Genomic DNA, 21,383 nt, shown 5'->3' with positions numbered 1-21,383 from the left:
TATTTCTAAATATGTAGTACAAAATTATATATATATATATATATATATATATATATATATATATATATATATATATATATATATATATATATATATATATATATATATATATATATATATATATATATATATATATTTCTAAATACATGAGGTCTCGATATTAATGTCACTATTGTAGTTATAGTTTATTATTTCTACACTTGAGTTTATGAGTTACTAAACCTTTTTTGTGGGTATATCTTTTGCCACAAACGTCGCAACCGTACAATTTGTAATCACTGTGAACGTCCCTCAAGTGTCTTGTTAAATGCGCACGTTCCGAGTACGACTTGTCACACATGTCACACCTGAATCGCCTGTTATGTGTGTGGAGATGCTGTTTCAGATAGACGACGAGTTTGCCACAAACTTTACACTCTGATTTTTCAACTTCTTTAAGGTGACTTTTAACGTGTCTCGCTAATTGCATTTTGTACCTGAATTTCCTACCGCACGTATCGCAGGTGAATCGAGGTTGAGCGTGAGTTAGTCTGTGTCGCGCCAGAGACCTGTCGCATGAGAGCACCAAACCGCATTGATCGCAAACGGACGATGCCTCATGGTGAGTTTTTAAGTGGTCCATATACAGACCTTTGTGGTCAAACTTTACACTACAGATATTGCACTTGTATTCCATTTCACCTCCTATAACTCGTGTGAACGAATGCCTGCAACTTTCATGCTTCTTGAGTGCAGCCAAAACTCTAAAACTCTTGGGGCATATTTCACATTTATATGGACGCTCGTTTGTATGAGTTCTAAAATGTGACTCCAAATTTTTCTTAGTTCCGAAGGTCCTAGCGCATGATGTGCAAGGGTAGTTTCTAATCCGCTCGTGCACGATTTTTATGTGATTATTTAAGTGTGTTTTACTAGTAAATCTCCAGGAACACTGTGGGCACTCGTGGGTTTTATCTAGTCGGTCTGGATCGTGTGTTCGCATGTGTTTAAGCATAACAGACCTATCTTTCAGTCTGCTGTGACATATATCGCAATCGAAAACCTTCTGTATAGTGTGTCTGTCTAGGTGATAGAAAAGACTCTTCTCTGTCTTACAAGATTTTTGACAGAAATTACATGTATACAATTTTTTTATCTGTTTATGCTCCTTTTTTATATGAAGTGATAAGGTATCATATTTGTTCAATTTCTTTTGACAATATTTACACCTATACGGGCCTTTGTGGGTTTCGAGGTGTTTGGGAAATTCTATTTTTGACAGATTTTCAAAACAAATGCAACATGCCGTTATGTTACTCTTAACTGCGTTTTTATTCTGTCTCTTTCTGATCTTCTTTTTCATTGAATTCGTAATCATCAAGTTTTTTAGATCTGTAAAAATACATTGTTGATTAGTATTTAAAGATAATAAAATATTAAAAATGCGAAAGTGTGTCAGTCTGTCTGTTACCTCTTCACGCCCAAACCGCTGAACCGATTTTGCTGAAACTTGGCATTGAGATACCTTGAGTCCCGGGAAAGGAAATAGGATACCTTTTGTCCCGAAAAAATGTACGGTTCCCGCGCGATAAACCAATTTTGACGCAAAGGAGTGGCGGGCATAATCTATAATTATATAAAATAAGATAATAAAGGTAAAGGTGAAAGGTGTAAAAACAACAAATATTTTTACATTTACAATTTAATTTTATTTAATTGTTGGTTTTTTTTTAAACAGGCTTTGGCCCACCACATATTCCCACCACTGTATCTTCTGTGTCGCCAGGATCGACAGCGGTATCCAACCACGAAAACCCTTTGATATGATCTCAGGGAGCCCGAGGGACATGCTAAAGCTGTCTTGGGACCCGCAACGAAATTAATCAGAAGAAAATAGGAGGAGTAGGAAGAATTCCAGATTCCCTCCCCATATAAAGCGGGAGACAGCACAAAGTTGCAGTGACCGAAAGTCAAAGAACTGGAAGGGGGAATAAACGTTAATAATAATAGTGACTACTACGCTAGAGCTAAATTAATTTATTGTGTTAGACTGTTGCCAGTAGTAATTGTGACAAAAACGCTTGAAGGCACGGAAGTTCCTAGCGCTGTCCACGAGATCACCGTAGTATGCGACACCAGATGTACAGAGTAGGTTGTTTAGCATTGTAGTTCTTTCGTCCGGCCAGAGACTGCACTCCCAGAAAACATGATGAGCTGTTTGTTCAAACATGTTGCCTTCGGTCGAGCACTCGCACATGGGTGATGCTACTAGATTAAATCCGTAGACTTTGGCCTTAAAATTTCCATGACCGGTCAGGAATTGAGAAACGCAGTGATCAATATCCAACCAATGTTTGGATAGCCGTTTACGAATATTAGGGAAAAAATTATAAAGATGTCGCCCTTTGGTGGAACAGTCCCATCGCGTCTGCCATTCGGAGATTAGGCTTTGCAAAGAGTTTTCTAAAGGTTCAAACAATCTTGCTATTTTAATTTTATCCCGAACGCTTAAAAAGAACGGGTTGTCAATGTTTTTATTATGATAGTAAATTGTCGCACGACGCTGAATCTTAAGGTCAACGGGTAAAACTCCGGCTAGCACGGGCAAGGCTTCGGTGCTTGTGGTTCTGTAAGCTTTGCACAAGAATATAAGGGCAAGACGTTGGCTTTGTAGCAACTTGTGACGAGCTTAATTGTTAATTTTAAACTTAATTGTTGGTTGTCCTAAGTCCTAAGACATAGGCCTCCTCAAGATTATGCCACGTTACACGTAGTCCTGTCTCTGCAGTTCTTTGGTAGGTCATCTTCCCACCTTTTAACTTGGCTTTCTTGTTTCCGACAAATCTGAGGTGTGTTACTGTTATGTTTTGCCATTTTGTGCTGACGCCATTCATTTCCCAGTCTTAATTCTTAAAAATGTCTTCTAGAACGGCCATAAATAATTTTGGAGACGACGGGTTTGGATTTTAAACTCTTCGCCTATCCATTGACCTTTCTAACTGTATTCTAGCTGTGTCATCGCGGTACTCTTTAAATATTTTGAACTAGATGACGTCCGCAACTACGTTGCGCCAAAATTAGTTTATCGCGCGGGAACCGTACATTTTTCCGGGATAAAAACTATCCTATGTCCTTTCTCGGGACTCAAGGTATCTTCATGCCAAATTTCAGAAAAATGGGTTAAGCGGTTTGACAGTGAAGAGGTACCAGACAGACAGACAGCTAGACAGACGGACAGACAGACACACTTTCGCATTTATAATATTAGTATGGAAGTATGGATTGCTTGGTTTTGTAAGGCTTTAGTAATGGAAGTGTGAATTAGCGAATTTTGTTGTAGTTTTGCTTTGTTGTAGTCCACGAATCCGATATAACATGGCCACCCATATTCGTTCTGTTTTGTATTAATTGTTTTAGATCATGAACATGATCATCAGGATTTCTCTGTATCCTTTTAGCATTTTATGCGCTTACTTTACTCCTGTTTTTTCTATTTCTTGTCTAGTAGCTACGTGTAAAACTTAATTATTTGTTTTGTTTTCTTATATTAATCTCTTAGATGAATGATGGGTCTCGCGCTCGCGCTACGACTAGATACCGTTGCTCGTTTGCCCCCTTATTTCATAAAAAAAAAATACGGCAACAAATAATACGCCTCATCGGGCGTAACCGCGCCAGTCGCGCCACAAGCTTCGGGTGAGGTAGATGTGCGAAAATTTTCGAAATTTTTAGTTACGCCCGTAGCAAAATGCCAATTTGCGTAGTGAGACTATGCAATAATTACACTACAAGAAACAAGAAAGGTACTGGCATCACATACCATCAGTAAATATTATATAAATCGTCATAAACACAGAAAAATAATATAAACCTGAAAATTCGGATCGGAGTACCGCTTGATGTTCAGTGTTGCCAATTACCATAAACTAAAAATTCCCAAATTTTTCTGAGATTGTGATTTTTATTTATTTATTTATTATATCTTATTTTTTTATATATACATAGTGGATGAGTGGATGAACGCATTAAAATCTCTAGCTAGGGTAGCTGGTTCGAATCCCTCCAACGGAACAAAAAGTTTTCAAAGTTCCTGGATCATGAATGTGTATTAATAAATATGAATTATGAGTATCATATTATAATAAAAATCTTAAATGCAGTTTATATTTTATGTAAGTACACAATACAGTAACAAATGAGAAAACAAATTTAACATTTGCTTTTTTATGACTCATTCTTAACTTTCGTTAAACTTCCTACCATTGTTTTTGTATTGTTTTCTCATCAATATTGTATCCATTATATTTCGTTGACCTAAACAACGTTGTTATTTTATCGCATTCTTTTCGAATGGACTTTATTCCAATGGTAAAGTTACTATACAATAATAATAAATTACAAGACCACAGCAACTAATTTTTCCCCATTGATTGGGCACCAGTCACGTATCTGGCAACCCGATTATCTACGCACACAACAATATTTGTGCATTGTTTTACACACACTACAATATTGAGGTGCCGCATTCGGGAATCTGTGTTTTCTATACAGCGCGGTATCTAGTCGAACGCGCGCGCGTGACCAATCATTTATCTAAGATTAATCTAATATATCTTGAATCTTCTATTCGTTTCAGTTTGTTTTTCAGGGTTCCGTACCCCAAAAGGTAAAAACTATTTTTTATTATTTTTTATTTTTTTTAGATCAAATATTGGGAACGCTCAAGGCGGACGCGACCTTGAGCGTACGGACATCCGAACACTGATCTGGATGGCTGGATGCAAAAACATCGCGTTTCGGGCATAGATTAGTGACCGACCGAAATTTCGGTTTCGGCCAGTTTCGGCCAAAAAATCTAGTTTCGGTTTCGGCCAAAAAATCTAGTTTCGGTTTCGGCCTTAGTTTCGGTATCTGCCAAAATATAGCCGAAACTTTCGGCCCTGCCGAAACTCGAGTGTTCGTAAATTTACGTGCGCTGTTGGGTAAACTACGCATACTTTAACTCGTGCTTGCTCGTCGGTATTAAGGCCCCGGCTTAGTTCGCCACCGTCCATTTAATCGTGTTTTGAGGTTATGTTTTGCAAATGAGTGCCAAATCACTAAGTATTTATTTTGTTTTTATTCTATACATTTTCTAAACTTATTCTTATCGAACATTCGTAGGCATAGAATCATTTCCATACGTGACACACAGACAGACAACACAATACTTATCCGATCGCTAACATAACTAAAGTTAAGGGCCTTCCCTACGGAGATTCCGTAATTTACCGTATTTAGAGCCTTATAAACTGATAATTTTAAAGCTACGAAGTTATAATACAAATAGCTCCCACACCGGTTTCGGTGACGGTGGCCGGCTTCATTGAAACCAGGCCAACTACGCAGGAGTCATTTTATAGTGCCCAAGTGTGTGCGCAGTACACAAGAGCACTCTCTATTTCTGTACTCTCATAACCCAGTGGGACGGTAGACCGGCGGAATAAAAATAAAGCATTAATCTTCAGTATATCAACATTACTTTTAACCAGTTGGCTAAGCGTCGTCTAGCTGTAGTGTTGAACGTTGCAGTCCACAAGTCGGCTAAACGACGTATAGCCGTGTGATTGAATGGCGTTGTTGATTAAACGGCTATTTTAACCAGTGGACTGCGACATGTACATAATATTCCTATATTGTTATCATTAATAAAGATTATTATTATTATATTGTTGAATTTTATTTCTAAGCGACAAACGCACGTTTATTTAATATAATGTTACGGTACATGGTATACGGACACGTGGTGCGCAAGTACATACTCGAACCTTCTGGGAAGGTCCAGTGTTTGTTTACGTGTTTACCCTTTATTTGTTAGCGTGTTTGAATTTAGACCTTATGACTGAGTACATAAGGTCTAAATTAAATTCAACTTACTGCACTTATCGCAGGGACGGCAGTTTTATTGTGGTACATTCCCGGGCCTCCTAGAAATTTCCCACGGTTGTTTACTTGTTTGCGTAAATCGGGAAATTTCTGGAATTCGTCTCGCCATATAAAAAGAGCCGCGGGCGCGCCCGGCTAGTCAGTTTGTTTCGAGCTTTCATCAAGGCGATTTCGGAGTGAACACAAGTGATCAATAGTGAGTGAACCAGTGAAACCTGCGACTTGGCTACGACCTAGGACAGTGATAGTGCTTAGTGATTGGACCTAGTGCTAAGTGTTGTGACCTAGTGTTTAGTGCAGTGTTAATAAAGTCTTCAAGAGAGTCACCAGGTCTTTCTCTCCAAATCCTCGAACCCTAGCACGTAACAACTGGTGTCAGAAGTGGGATTTGGAGATGCCATTGACTCCGAGAGAGGACTTCAAGGGGAGTGTCAGGACAAGGGCGCAGCGAGCTGCTGCCATTGACTCCGAGAGAGGAGTTGCGGAGGCCACACCCACTGGGGACCAAGCTCCGCCCACTGAGGGACAGGCCCCACATACTGGCCCCGCCCACATGGCTCCGCCCACTGGCCACGCCCACCAGGATCCGCCCACTGGCTCCGCCCACCGGGACACGCCCACTGGCCACGCCCCTCTGGCTCCGCCCACTTTGGACATGGCCACGCCCACTGGCTCCGCCCACCAGGCCACGCCCACTGGCCCCGCCCACCAGGCCCCACCCGTAGCTCCTACAGCCCCCCAAGTGGCCCTTCATTTAGAAAGTTTAATTGAATTAATGGAGCTGCAAAGGGCTGAAATCAGAGCGATTCGAGAGGCACAAGACCGCAAGTTCGGCGCTTTGCAGGAGTCACAAGACCGCAAGCTCGGCGCTTTACAGGAGTCTCAAGAGCAACAAAAGGACCTCCAAGAGAAAGCGCTTTTGGCCATAAAGGATGTCAGTGACACGGTGACTAAGCTTCGTAAAGATGTCGACGTAATGGACGAACGCGTTACCGGGTTAGGAGTGGATGTGGAAAATGTGAAAACCGGCCTCACTGAACTACAGAAGAAAGTAGTGCGCCTGGAAACCACAGGAATCGCGGCGTCTAGTGGAGCTTCCGTAGTGGTACAAGGACCAAGAGTTAAAGTGCCACCATACGACGGTACTACTTCCTGGAACGCTTATCGTCAGCAATTCCAGACGGTTGCTTCTGCCAACGGGTGGACTGACGAACAATGCCTGACCGCTCTCACTGTCGCGCTCAGAGGGCAAGCCTTGTCAGTCCTGGAAGCACATACAGGAAATGGGTTCAAAGACCTGATGGAAGCCCTTGAATCCAGATACGGGGAGCGACACCTGGAGCACGTGTTCCGTGCTCAACTTCGTGACAGAGTCCAACGCTCAGGAGAAGGATTACAACAATGGGCGTTGGAAATTGAAAAACTCGTCAAGAAGGCACACCCAGGAGCTGACGCCAAGATGGTCGACACGAATATTGTGCAAGCATTTGTCGACGGAATCAGGGATCTGGAGGTCAGAGCGGCGGTGAGGCTTCGTCACCACACCTCGCTTAAGGAAGCATTGGCGCATGCTTTGGAAGTCGAGGCTGTTCGCCGTGACATACGACAGACCCATAAGATCCACGAGGTCTCTGAGGAAGTCAAGGAGGTCAAGGCTCCCATGAAGAAAAGTTTTGGAGCCATGTGCTACAAGTGCGGCGAGAGGGGCCATCTTCAGCTCAACTGCCCGCAGAAGGAGACCCAGATGGCAAGAATGAAAAGGCTCGAGGAACAAATGGAGGAGCTGAAGAAGCAAGGGGCTTCGTCCCCTGTCCGGGAGCAGGGAAACGAATAAAAGCCAGGACTAAGGGGCGAGTGCTGGCTGACACGGAGGAAGCCCCAATAACGGTTGTCTCCCAAGCAAGTAGCGGGAATAGTCTGGTGATTCAGGGGACTATTAACGGGATGGACTGCAAAATGACTCTAGACACAGGAGCCTCTAGAACAATAGTGAACCCAAATTTGATAAAAGCCGCAAGGAGGCACAAGAGGAGAATTAACTGTCAGCTTCTTACCGCCTCCGGTCAGCCAATACCCGTCCTGGGAGAAATGTCAGTTACGATGAATGTGGGGGAGTCCTCATACCCTCATGACGTTATCGTGGCTGAGATTATGGATGATTGCATCTTGGGTTTGGATTTCATGAAGAAGCACAACTGCAGAATTAATGTCGCTGACGGAGTTTTCAAGTGTGGTGAAGAAGAAATTTTCATCCTTGGAGGCGCCTGCGGGAAAGTTGAATGTGTAAAGAAAGTCATAATACCTGGACGTGCGGAAGCTCGGGTGCTGGTGAAACTACCGCCAGCTGGAAAGAAGAAGTTGAATAGATGCGTGTTGATCGAAGACACACCTACCAAGACATCAGCGCAAAAACTGATGACGGCGAGAACCCTTGTTAGTGGAAGCAGTAACGCTGTGGTCAGAGTTCTGAATCTTGCTGATCGCGAGATCTGCTTGAACAAAGGTGACGTCATTGGAAAGTGCGAGGAAGTTGTCTGGATGAGAAAGTGTAGTTCGATCACAGGCTTAGACTCAGCAAACACCAGCAACTATGGAATAGTGACTGAGCTACTCGATGACTGCAAGAGTAATCTGACTTATTCGCAGGGCATGAAAGCTAAGAAGTTTTTACAACGCCACGCGAATATCTTCTCCAGTCAGGAAGGCGACCTTGGAAGAACGTCGATGGTTCAGCACAGGATAGATACCGGAAGCGAGAACCCAATTCGTCAACGAGCAAGACGGATACCCATTGCAAAGGAAAAAGAAGTTGAAGGCCTTTTGGAGGACATGAGAAGGAATAAGATAATTGAACCGTCTGCAAGTCCGTGGTGCTCACCAGTTGTATTAGTGAAGAAGAAAGATGGCAGCACAAGATTTTGTGTGGACTACAGACGTCTCAATGATGTCACTAAGAAGGACAGCTATCCATTACCTCGAATCGACGACACTCTGGATACCTTGAGTGGCATGAAATGGTTCTCGACCCTGGACCTGAAATCTGGATACTGGCAGGTGGAAATACATCCAAAAGACAAAGAGAAGACAGCGTTCTCCACCGGTAAAGGTCTATGGCAGTTTAACGTCATGCCCTTTGGATTGTGCAACGCACCTGCCACATTTGAGCGACTCATGGAGTGTGTACTGGCAGGCTTAGTTGGAGAGGCTTGCTTAGTCTACTTGGATGACGTCATCATTGTTGGCCGCGACTTCGAGGACCATTTGCGAAACTTAGAACGAGTTTTCGCCAAAATAGAGGGGGCCAAGTTAAAGTTGAATCCGAAAAAGTGTCGTTTATTCAGGAGTAAGGTGAACTATCTCGGCCATGTTATCTCCAGTGATGGAATTCAGACGGACCCGGAGAAACTAGAAGCAGTCCAAAATTGGCCAACCCCTAAGAACAAAACCGAAGTGCGGGCATTTCTCGGCCTATGCTCCTACTACAGGCGTTTTGTTAAGGGATTCTCAGAGATAGCCAAGCCATTACATCGGCTGACAGAAGATAAACGACAGTTTATTTGGGACGAGACTTCCGAAGATTCTTTTCAGAAACTAAAGAAACATCTGTGTGAAACACCAATCCTGGGGTATCCACAACCTGAAGGTCAGTTTATAGTCGACACGGACGCAAGCAACACGGCCATTGGAGGGGTGTTATCTCAAAAACAGGGTGAAAGAGAAGTTGTAATTGCATATTTCAGCAAATCTTTATCTAAGCCAGAGAGAAACTACTGTGTGACAAGAAGAGAACTCTTGGCTGTCGTAAAGACGCTACAACATTTCAGCAAGTATCTCATCGGCAGACAGTTTCTACTGCGAACTGATCACGCAGCCTTGAAGTGGCTACTACAATTCAAGAGCCCAGAAGGCCAAGTAGCTCGATGGATAGAACAACTCCAGGAGTATGACTTTAAGACGGAACACCGCAGCGGAAAGTCGCATGGGAATGCCGACGCACTCTCACGAAGGCCGTGTTCAGAAGACTGCAAACATTGTGTTAAGCAGGAATCTAATGAAGTAACATTAAAGTTAACGAAAACAAGTCCTTTGGGTCCATGGGAGAATGATGGTATGAGAGAGGCTCAAGAAAGAGATGACGACCTTCGACACATCATCACATGGAAGAAACGGGATGACGTAAAGCCAATCTGGAGTGAGGTTGCACCCACTGGCGCTGTCACTAAGGCGTACTGGGCGCAATGGGACAGTCTGATTCTTCAAAACGGAATACTTTACCGGAAATGGGAGAAGACCAACGGCAGAGAGTTCCATCTTCAGATAGTTGTCCCAAGAACGAGAGTACCGGATGTTCTCCGTGAAATGCATGATGGCGTATCAGGAGGTCATCTAGGAGTAAAGAGGACGTTAACGAAAGTGCGAGAACGATTCTACTGGTTGCATTGTCGAGATGATGTACAGGATTGGTGCCGCAAATGCACTACTTGCGCTGCAGTGAAGGGACCACTGACAAGGAGCCGTGGGAGCCTGCGCTTGTATAACGTTGGCGCACCGTGGGAACGAATCGCAGTTGACGTAGCTGGGCCATTTCCTGTAACGGAATCAGGAAACAAGTATTTCATGGTTGTCATGGATTACTTCACGAAATGGCCCGAAGTGTTCGCCATACCAAACCAGGAAGCTACAACAGTTGCTTCTAAGCTAGTCGAAGAAGTAATATCTCGCTTTGGTGTGCCTCTAGAAATCCATTCCGATCAGGGCAGGAATTTCGAATCGCAGGTCTTCCAGGAAGTGTGCAGAATTTTGGGAATGCATAAAACGAGGACCACCGCGTACCATCCACAGTCTGATGGAATGGTTGAGAGATTTAACCAGACCCTTGAGAGGCATTTGGCGAAATTGGTAGATGACAAACAAAAGGACTGGGACAAGTATATACCACTCTTCCTTCTGTCGTACCGTACCGCCGAGCATGAGAGCATAAAAGCTACCCCGGCGTATGTCAATTACGGTAGAGAACTACGAGTACCAGTAGACCTTTTGACAGGAGGATCACCGGAAGAACCAAAGACCGTACCAGATTATGTCTGCGATTTAAGGGAAAAGATGCGTTATATACACGCCATGGTTCGGGAAAATGGGTTACAGTCAAGTGAGAACATGAAGACCAGATACGACCGGAAATCGAATACAAGCGGCTTCGAAGAAGGGTCACTGGTGTGGCTGCATAACCCAACTCGCCGAAAAGGCAAATCTCCAAAGTTGCAGACCAAGTGGGACGGCCCATACAAAGTGGTTACCCGATTGAATGACGTGACTTACAGGATTCAAAAGCAACCAAGAGGGACATTCAAAGTGGTACACATAGACCGTCTGGCGCGTTACCATGGCAGTAACAATGATGCTCGGGACGAGCATCTCTAAGAGGGGAGTAGTGTTACGGTACATGGTATACGGACACGTGGTGCGCAAGTACATACTCGAACCTTCTGGGAAGGTCCAGTGTTTGTTTACGTGTTTACCCTTTATTTGTTAGCGTGTTTGAATTTAGACCTTATGACTGAGTACATAAGGTCTAAATTAAATTCAACTTACTGCACTTATCGCAGGGACGGCAGTTTTATTGTGGTACATTCCCGGGCCTCCTAGAAATTTCCCACGGTTGTTTACTTGTTTGCGTAAATCGGGAAATTTCTGGAATTCGTCTCGCCATATAAAAAGAGCCGCGGGCGCGCCCGGCTAGTCAGTTTGTTTCGAGCTTTCATCAAGGCGATTTCGGAGTGAACACAAGTGATCAATAGTGAGTGAACCAGTGAAACCTGCGACTTGGCTACGACCTAGGACAGTGATAGTGCTTAGTGATTGGACCTAGTGCTAAGTGTTGTGACCTAGTGTTTAGTGCAGTGTTAATAAAGTCTTCAAGAGAGTCACCAGGTCTTTCTCTCCAAATCCTCGAACCCTAGCACGTAACAATAATAATATTAGGTATGTAACTGTTGGTGAATTACGTGCTATGAGTTATGACTTATGACATATTCTTAAAGTGCGATAAGGCTTTAAATGAAAGTGGGCGGGGCGGGCGGGGATATATTTCTGTCGTCTGGTACCTGTAACACAAGTCCATAAATATTATTATTATTGTTACTCGGATAAAAAAAACGGAATATGAGTACTGAAAAGTTTCTGGGGAACATATTCGAGTCTAAGATTAATAATATTTATTTTAATCCAATTTGGCACTTTTTCTAATGTATTAATAAAATAAAAAAAAAGTAAATTTCAGTAAATAATTGTAATTTTAAATGTTATCAAATTTTGGTTTCGGTTTCAGTTTCGGCTGAAAAATCAGTTTTGGTCGGACACTATAGGTAATACAATGTAGAGTTTTGGGTTCATAATATCAGTACTGTCAACTACTATCATATTATATTTCTTTATGGTTCATAAGCTTTCCGAGCGTGCTTTCTTTTTTTTGGCGGACAACACAGCGCAGCTACCGCTAAATAATCATCCTCATTCCTCACTGTCGCTGCTTGACAGTTGACATCTATAGTACCTCAATGGTTGACATGCTTCCCGCTAACAATTTGAAATGACTTGAATGTGTCATGTGCTAAAATCTGACAGAAATTGATGTTAATTTCTATTACTGCACATGCGCATAAAATGAAACGAATACGACTGAACGTCTGCGGACGAGTCCCCGCGCTCCACCATGTCCGCGGATGAAAAAACATCTCGCTAGCCAGATTCTTTTAAGACGTCCGAACGCTCAAGGTCGCGTCCGCGACTTATGTCAGACAATGTGCACAGTTTAGTGTATTTTGTATTAACCAGATAGAAACAAGCCGCATCTGAGGAAAACGTCCGAGGACAACGTCCGATAATTTGTTCCCAGCTTTACATTACTTACTCAAAAGTCATGATTGATGGTTGCATGACATAAAAACCAAAATATCCAGATAAATATCAATCAATTTCATGCAACCATCATTCACTGCATAACACGGCAGGTTATTCAACACTCACAGTCATGACTGGTAAAACTGGCAGCAGAACCTACCGTGTAATGGATGCCTAAAGAATAACAGCATACCTTTCTTGATGACGTCGACTTTTTCTTGAGCTGTAAGATCTAATTCAACAGTCATAATATTTTCATCAGGTGTGTGGCCTTCATCGTTATTATCTTGATCAAATGTATCATCTGCGTAAAAATGGGGGCAAATTAATTCGACGCAATAAAATTTACTTAACAGATTTTAGCAAGGATAAAAAAAAACAACAAATAATTCTTATACAAACATTACTGACCTTCATCTTCTTCACAGATTGATGATTTTTCAATTTTTACTAACGAAGTTTCATCAAATTCAAATTCTGAAAAAAAGGTTAAGTAAATCAGTGGGATTGGTTATATTTCGCGGTTAGCCGCGGCAAAGATCGGAAAGTCACCTTGCGACGACCTACGCTGCAGGCTGCAGCGGAACGACGCGACATTTTATGTTTCATAGAACTGTAGCTCTACCATGAGTTTAAAGCTATAGTATTTCTCGATACTCGATACCGAGTACCGTAAATTTTTAGTATGGCAAATTTTACAGCGCCTCTAGTGGTTACTTGCGGAACTAAAATCACCATACTAAATATTTATGTAGTCGGTATCGATAAATACTATAGCTTTAAACTCATGGTAGAGTTACTGACGTTTGGTCATTGGGTGTCAAGCATAAAGTGAACATACCTAGCGGAATAGAGCAACAATCTCGAGCTGTCAAACATCAGGCCTTTGTTTCTCTACTCCGCTAGGTACCGTATATTAACTTTATGGTGTCAAGTTGAGGCTAGCGCTACTGCCGTGTAGTGCGGCTTATCGAGTACAATTCATACTTAAAATGCGAAAGTGTGTCTGTCTGTTACCTTTTAACGCCCAAACCGCTGAACTGATTTTGATGGGTATGTAGATACTTTGGAGTCCCGGAAAAAGGACGTAGGATACTTTTTATCCAGGAAAAATGTACGGTTCTTCTGTTGGTTGTAAATTTTGGCGCAACGGAGTTGCGGGCGTCATCTAGTTTTAGTATAAAAGTATTTAGGCTGTGAGGTGTCGCGTCACTTCGCAGCAGTGTAGTTAAGCCCAGTGCGCTCTCTCCTTTAGAACACTAAAAATAAGCATGAGCCAGAGTAAAGAGACAGTTACACATGCTCAAGAATAGCATGCTTTGACAATGGACTGTTTCAGGGCCGTAGCTAGGGGGGGGCATAGTGGGGCAATGCCCTACCTTAAAATCACAATGCCCTACCTTAAAAATACCAATAATCGGCCAAGTGCGAGTCGGACCCGCGCACGAAGGGTTATACCGCGCACGTACCGTTATAGAGCAAAAATAGTATGGGACCTACCTACCTAACCCTTAATTTTTTATTTTAACTTATATTATTAGGTATTTATTAAATTACATATATTATTAAGGCCTTTGTGAAAATTTCAAGTACCTACCTGTTGTCATCATTGATAGTTAAGCAAAAAATGTTAGAAAAATCACGTTTGTTGTATGGGAACCTTAAAAATTTTGTTTCTAGTATTTGTTGTTATAGCGGCAACAGAAATACATAATCTGTGAAAATTTCATTTCTCTAGCTATTACCGTTCTTGAGTTACAGCCTGGAAACAGACGGACAGACGGACAGACGGACAGACATCGAAGTATCAATAATAGGGTCCCGTTTTTACCCTTTGGGTACGGAACCCTAAAAAGGAAGACCTAAAGGACTTGCATTACAGGTATTAGACAACAGAAATATACTTTATTCTTATATAAAATATACATTATATAGTTAAGATTTTTATTATACCTTTAAAAACTTTTTGTTCCGTTGGCAGGATTCGAACCCGCGACCCCCGGATTAAGCTGCCACACGCCCAACCATTGGGCCACAGAAGTCGTCGATAATAATTCTTTGTTCTGTGTATAGATATCATTTGAATCACGATTACATGAAGCGATGCGTCCATTTAATTAAAATAGTATCTGTGAATACCATAGATTGCAATATCGGCAATCTTTCGTACGGGGAATCCCAGTTAATAAACATTTTACATTACCGAAAGGTTGTTTATGATTGTTGGTTGTTTGGTTCAAGTGAAGTAAAGTAAAGAGTGTTTTCTTCAAAAATAAATACAGTTCTTTTTTGTATTGACATAATATTAAATTGAATAGGTATTCTTTGATTTCGCGATGGATATACGGGCTTTCTTTGGAAAAAAACGGAAGGTTGAAGAGCAAATTGACGACGAAAAACCTCACTGCTCAAAACAGGTGAAAGCGCAAAATACAATCGCTACTCGTGGATCACTACATCCAGAAGTTTAACCATATTGTTCGCTTGTTCTTCGTAATTGAGGATTTAATAATAAGTATGTAGTTCTTAGATATAGTGCTCATGCTTTGTCACAGAATTTTTTTAAGTATCTAAGAATAACTATTGAATGAATTGAATACATCATTGACCTAGAGATAAATCAAAACAACAAATACTACAAACAAAATAAAATCAAAACCTTTTAATCCCCAAGCGGCCGGATCCGGCCGCCACAGATTATACTGCAGCCATTCCGTCTACACCCAAGCGGCCGGATGTGGCCGCGCTCTTTCGTTCGATTGAATTACGTATTTCGTCGATTTAGAGACTACTTTTGTATGAAGAAGTTTGGTTAGTTATGATCTACGATAAATTTGCCACATTCTGCATGCAAAATATTATACAATCTGTGGTCGACGAATATTTGTCAGTCATTTGAAAATCGTGAATTTTTCGTGTGTGTTCTGCCATGTTGTGTTGTTTGTTTGATATTATTGATGGATTTAACGAATGTAAGTAGTAAAATAGTTTAATTTATTATTTATAATTTATAAATAGTTTTAGATAATCATTTGAAAGAAATACTTATATCGTAATAACTTCTAGTTTACACGAGAAAATTTGGTTTTTATTTATGTGATTTGAACGCGATTTGTTTAATATTTTTGTAAATAATTGACGTTAAAAGCTTATATTATCGTGTACAAAACGATTTAGATCCTAGTAATAGTATATAATAGTATCGTTTTAGTAAAACAATCAAGATAAAAATTACCTATTTATAACGGCTTTTGCCGGTCGCGGCCATTTTGAACTTTATTTGTATTGCACTAAGGACGAAGTTTGCTTGTGTATAATACCAAAACCGGTTTTTATTACTCTTATCTCTTATCTGTTTAATGATAACAAGTTAAGTTATTTCAAAGAATTGTTTACATAAACAGTTTGTATAGCTCTGTGTTATTGAGATTATAATAATGTATTATTATATTTGTTGCGAAATAGTTAGAAACATAGATTTCAAAGTTTACAGTGGTGAGACGAATATCACATCTGACTAAATACTATATTATGATGGCTTGATAGATAGAAAATTTAACATATATTATAATATTTTTCACACAAACATAAAATATGGATTAGATGTAAGGTTATTACATTATTTGTACAAAGAGGGTAGGCCGAGCGCCATTTTTTTTTTGCAAACCACGTACCCTACATTTTTGCAAAGATTTTGGCACTTACTGAAGGGTGGATTCGTGTTTTTTTGGCCTTTTTTGCTGCATAGTGATATTAATGGCAACAGTAGGCACTGGACATTTTTGCGAAATCACTTAATTAATTAATAATACAATTAAAATAACATTTATATTTAAAGGGGGCTCAATTACAAAAAAACACAATTTTGGCCTATTTTTTATCTATAACGGTACGAAACCCTTCGCGCACGAATCCGACTCGCACTTGACCGATTTTTTTGCTTCCGCCCTACCTGTAACCGACGCTGCCCTACCTCAAATTTGACTCTAGCTACAGCCCTGGACTGTTTTGCTAGTAATAAGTACATATATGCTAATTTATCTTTTGGAAGTAAAACTACTTTACACACTCTTGACTGTAGAAGGCTTGAAGTAGGCTGGCAAATGCGTGACAAGAACGTTACGAAAGTGTGATCGAACGAGGTGAACGGAGAGGTGCACGCGCTCATTTTCTTTCTTCCTTTCTCTCATGGCCCATGCATGCTCAAGAAGTTTTATATCAGTTGTGTAGTGAAAAAAAAAATTTTTTTTTTGTTTATTCAAGAAACTTCTTTACGCACGCTTGACTTGGGGTGTAAGCTGGCAAATACGTGACGAGAGCGATACGAAAATATGTGTGATCGGGTGAGACGAACGGAGGTGCGCACGCACATTTTCTTAAATTTCTGTACGCGTGCTTGACTTGGGGAGTAAGCTGGTAAATGCGTGACTCGCACTGACCTCTATAATACACTGGACAGGCGATCGCTATCAATAAAATGTTCTAATTTGAAAGTCGCCATATTGGCGCTGATTGCTATGTGAAAGCAGCAGTGAGTGTACTTGGAACTACTATTTTGCAAATGGCGATTGTAATTTTCTATGTAATTAGTTCACGGCAATTTCCAATCAAATCGGCACAAAAAATAGCTGTCACTGCATAGCCTGTCCAGTGTATTATAGAGGTCAGTGGTGACGAGATAGTTACGAAAGTGTAATCAAACGAGGCCAACGGAGAGATTATTCTTCTTTCAGTATACATACATGTAGATGGAGCTCAAGAAGTTTTACTTCAGGTGTGTCGTATAAAGCACACTCGTTTTTACAATGCTAGTATGCATGATATGTAAAGTACCTGTTCACACGCGCTAAAAGCACGCTCCCTTTCACCCTGTCAGTAGCATGCCCGAAAATAGCTCAAGCATCTATTTTTGAGCATGCCTATTCAATACAGCAACGTTTCAACACACATACTAAGAATGTCCCACTTGGGATGTTGATTTCTGTACATTATCACTGATGAACTCACATTGACTCTCGTTAAATAACACTAATTGTTAAAAAATCAGTGTGTAAACCCATACCTAATTTTACTTCTCTATGATTATTTTTATCGTTCTCTTCAATTTTGATATCTGAAACAAAAGAAAAATTCAAACCCCCTTACTAATAACTTGACAACTAGGCAGCCTAAACAATCCAAGGTATCTTTGTTTGTTATGTGACTTTTCCGATGTGTTAGAGAAAGACATGATGCTGAATCTGTTACATATGCAGTTATTAATATGTAAACATAAATTATTATTCTCAAATAATGTATGATAAACACGCATGAATAAATACCTAGGGGGAAAGAATCCTTGACATCAGAAGCCAGCGTAAAGAATTCATCTGAAATCAAAAAAATTTAAGCATCATGTAAATTAATGTAACTTTTACATCCACTGAACAAAAATATGTATTTGCACATTATCATCCATACTTAGTTGCAAACTAAACTTGTAACAGCTGTTATTTTTATTTTGTAATAATATAAAATACCAAAATGAAAAGGTATGTATCTCTGTAGGTTTATCAGTAACATGCTCGAATTTGATGCAGCAATTAGCAGAGAGAAATAGATTAGGGCATAGCATTTTAAAGTTCTTTTAGTACTATAGAAAGCAAAAAGATTTTTTCTTACTTTTTACATACTCCCGAAATTTGTTCTCACAAGCCTGAACCTGGTCTTTGAACTTGGCAGCGTCTGTTAGGCTCGATATACAGTCATCACATATCATGTTACTGGTATTCATCGCCTCAGGCATAATCATCTGAAAATTCAAGTTATACATTATTATAGAGGTAATTATATACCTAAACTAGGTATATGTTTAGGCTAAACATAGACCTAATATATAATGTTGAAAGTAATAAGTATTTAATGTTGAAACACTTACAGTAATGTTAAAAGTTTTTTGTAATATTTCTCCGTACGATTCGTTTATTCCATTGTGTTTATTTGGTAAAGTAAAATTCCTAAAGTTTCCATCGGTGTGACAGAATCGACATATTGAACTTAAATTCCATATACCAGACATTATAAACTTAAACTTAATAAATAACACTAGTTTATGATAATAATGGTTGAAACCAGGTTAAGAAAACACAAAGAAAAACATATAGATTTCACATTTCCAAATTCTAGGAAAAAATACTGTTGTAGAGTTCGACAAGGCTGTTGCCTGCACAGATTACGTTGCCTGTTTATGAACGTGGCGAGAAAAGGAACTAACGCTTCTATCATACAAAAACGTCATTTTTGACAGTTCTCCTTTACCAGCAGCGCACATTGACTGACATTGACACATTCAATATGACATTGACACATTCAATTAAAGCCTTGTCAAACTGTATACCATGGATTTAATATATACTAGTTATACGTAGTATATATTAATTCCATGCTGTATACAGTTCGACAAGGCTTTAATTGAATGTGTCAATGTCAGTCAATGTGCGCTGCTGGTAAAGGAGAACTGTCAAAAATGACGTTTTTGTATGATAGAAGCGTTAGTTCCTTTTCTCGCCACGTTTATAAACAGTAGGGTTGTTGAGGAAGTGATTATGAGAAAGAGGAGGAGAAAGAGGAATTTTCACGCGCAAATTTAGAGGATGCGGATGAGGAAGAGGATATTTTTTTGAGAAAGAGGATGCGGATGAGGAAGCGGAAGAGGAAGTACGTCCATATAGTACAGCGTTTCCCAATGTGGGTGATTACGCCCCCTTGTGGGCGCTGAAGATCTAAAGGGGGGCAGTGTGGGACTCAGAAAAAATGGCGGCGTTTTGTAGAGGCTGTGGGGGCTAATATTACCGACAAATTAAGAGGAGTCCACACCGCCCTTTTTTCCATACAAACGTTGTCCCCTGTTTCCTCCCTGGATAATGCTAGTAGAGTTATAATTATTTTCCTGAATATCTATGGCCACTAATACAATGTCCCTATGTTTTCTTTTTTTTCATAATTTAATTATTAAATAAGATATGATACGTTCAAAAACCCAAAAAAATGGCCAGATTTTCCGCTGTGTTCAAACGTCCAGAAAACAGATTTGGCTAGATTATACAAAAAAAGCAAAACATAGGAACACAGCTCAATCCTTTTTTTAATCTTTAATGAAAAAACTACTTAAATCGGTTAAGTTTTGGAGAAGGAATCAGGGGACAACGAATCGTTGATTTTCTGGATTTTCTGCAGTTGTCTCTATCGCGTTCTGCGGTATAGGCTTGAGGTAAGGGAGACAGCTATAGATATTACACGTACTTTTTTTTCATTTCTCTAGCCCCTGGTGTATCCTCTTAAGGGGCAAAAGACCCTTAATTTAAATTAGGAAAAGAAAGTAGGTGAAACAATGGGGGCACTAAAACATATTTTGTTCTCAAAGTGGGCAGTGGACAAAAAAGTCTGGGAACCCCTGATATAGCACTACACTTCGGTATCATTTCGGTTTTCGATAGAAATCAAATTATTAGATTATTTGCACTGCGTACGTAGCTGCGTAGTGCGTACACGCGTAAACAAAACAACGCTTGCTATATTATGTCAATAAAATTAAAACAAACAAGCAAGGAACAGCGCGGGTGGCGAGAGAGACAAGGAACAAGGAACAGCAGCGCCCGTTCGGTCCGGCATCGCGCTCTGGCGTGTGCGTTGCCATGATTGGATACGCGACGCGCATGCGCAGTGAAATTCCTCATAAATTCCTCCTAAATTTTGAGGAAGCGATAGCGGAAGAGGATTTTTGTATTTTTATTTATGAGGATGCGGTAACGGTTGAGGAACCCAAATTATTGCGGAACTTCCTCATTATGAGGAAGAGGAAGAGGAATCCTCAGCAACCCTAATAAACAGGCAACAGCCTTGTCGAACTCTTTTTTTTTTTCATAATATGGCGCTCGGCTTTTTAACCATGGCCAGTGTCAAGTAAAATATGGCGGGAAAAATCATTTTTCGTGAAAAGTTTACAAAATTTAAAGTCGTTTTTCCACATGATCGTCAAGTCGAAAGTCTAGTAAAAGTCTAAAAAAGTAGTCAGTAAAGTCAACGAGTCAAGTCTGTTGCAGGGCTTCATATATATTTTCATAACGTTACTGCTTCAAGGGCATAGATAACGGTATGAAAATTTACCCGATACTAGAAAATATAACTAGTTTTTATTATTCGTAGTATTCGGAGCGTGCGAAGTGGGTGGAGGGGGTAAAGAAAGCGTTCGCCGCGCTTGCCGTGGCAAAAATATGAAACAAAAAGGGCTTAGTCCGTAGTGAAACAATCTTGTCAATCTTGTTTTGAAATTTTAAGAAATTTGTCCTAATTGTTTTTGTATCGTAGACTGCAAAAATAACAGCAGAAATAGGTAGTCAGTAGATATAACTATTGTTTTAGTGTTGATGGATCACCATGGTCTCCAAAACTCGACGACAAAACTTGCAGTGATAGTTTCATAGAATATTTCATTTAAATCCAAAGTATCAGGTGGAAGAAACAGTGACTCACAAATGACGATAAACCAGATACCACATCTGGCTTAACTGATCTTTTAGAAGCTGGAGATAGAGTTTCGA

The 21,383-nt window shown here is 40.4% G+C and overlaps 1 protein-coding gene and 1 long non-coding RNA gene across 4 annotated transcripts in view; one reads left to right on the top strand and one right to left on the bottom strand.

The window, feature by feature from the left end:
* LOC121727478 (zinc finger protein 883-like) overlaps positions 1-19,003 on the bottom strand; it is a 27,450-nt gene extending 8,447 nt beyond the window's left edge. The window contains exons 1-7 of one of the 3 annotated variants that reach the window (XM_042115354.1): positions 18,722-19,003; positions 18,466-18,595; positions 18,126-18,173; positions 17,867-17,917; positions 13,216-13,281; positions 12,998-13,108; positions 132-1,371 (exon numbers count right to left, since the gene is read on the bottom strand). In XM_042115354.1, coding sequence (XP_041971288.1) covers positions 179-1,371; positions 12,998-13,108; positions 13,216-13,281; positions 17,867-17,917; positions 18,126-18,173; positions 18,466-18,595; positions 18,722-18,862 — 1,740 coding nt within the window. In that variant the 5' untranslated portion in view covers positions 18,863-19,003 and the 3' untranslated portion in view covers positions 132-178. Of the gene's footprint in view, positions 1-131; positions 1,372-12,997; positions 13,109-13,215; positions 13,282-14,040; positions 14,064-17,866; positions 17,918-18,125; positions 18,174-18,465; positions 18,596-18,721 lie in introns of those variants that run through there. The other 2 variants (XM_042115353.1, XM_042115355.1) reach the window with 2 other exon arrangements.
* The window catches only part of LOC121727481, a 27,321-nt gene extending 5,938 nt beyond the window's left edge, over positions 1-21,383 (top strand). The window contains exon 3 of the long non-coding RNA XR_006035681.1: positions 21,180-21,383. This is a non-coding gene — a long non-coding RNA (uncharacterized LOC121727481). The remainder of the gene's footprint in view (positions 1-21,179) is intronic.

This window comes from Aricia agestis, chromosome 5 (assembly GCF_905147365.1).
Source record: "Aricia agestis chromosome 5, ilAriAges1.1, whole genome shotgun sequence".
Taxonomy (NCBI): Eukaryota; Metazoa; Arthropoda; class Insecta; order Lepidoptera; family Lycaenidae; genus Aricia; species Aricia agestis.
Note: the sequence above shows the minus strand (reverse complement) of the source record. Positions and strands in the feature narration are given on the sequence as shown.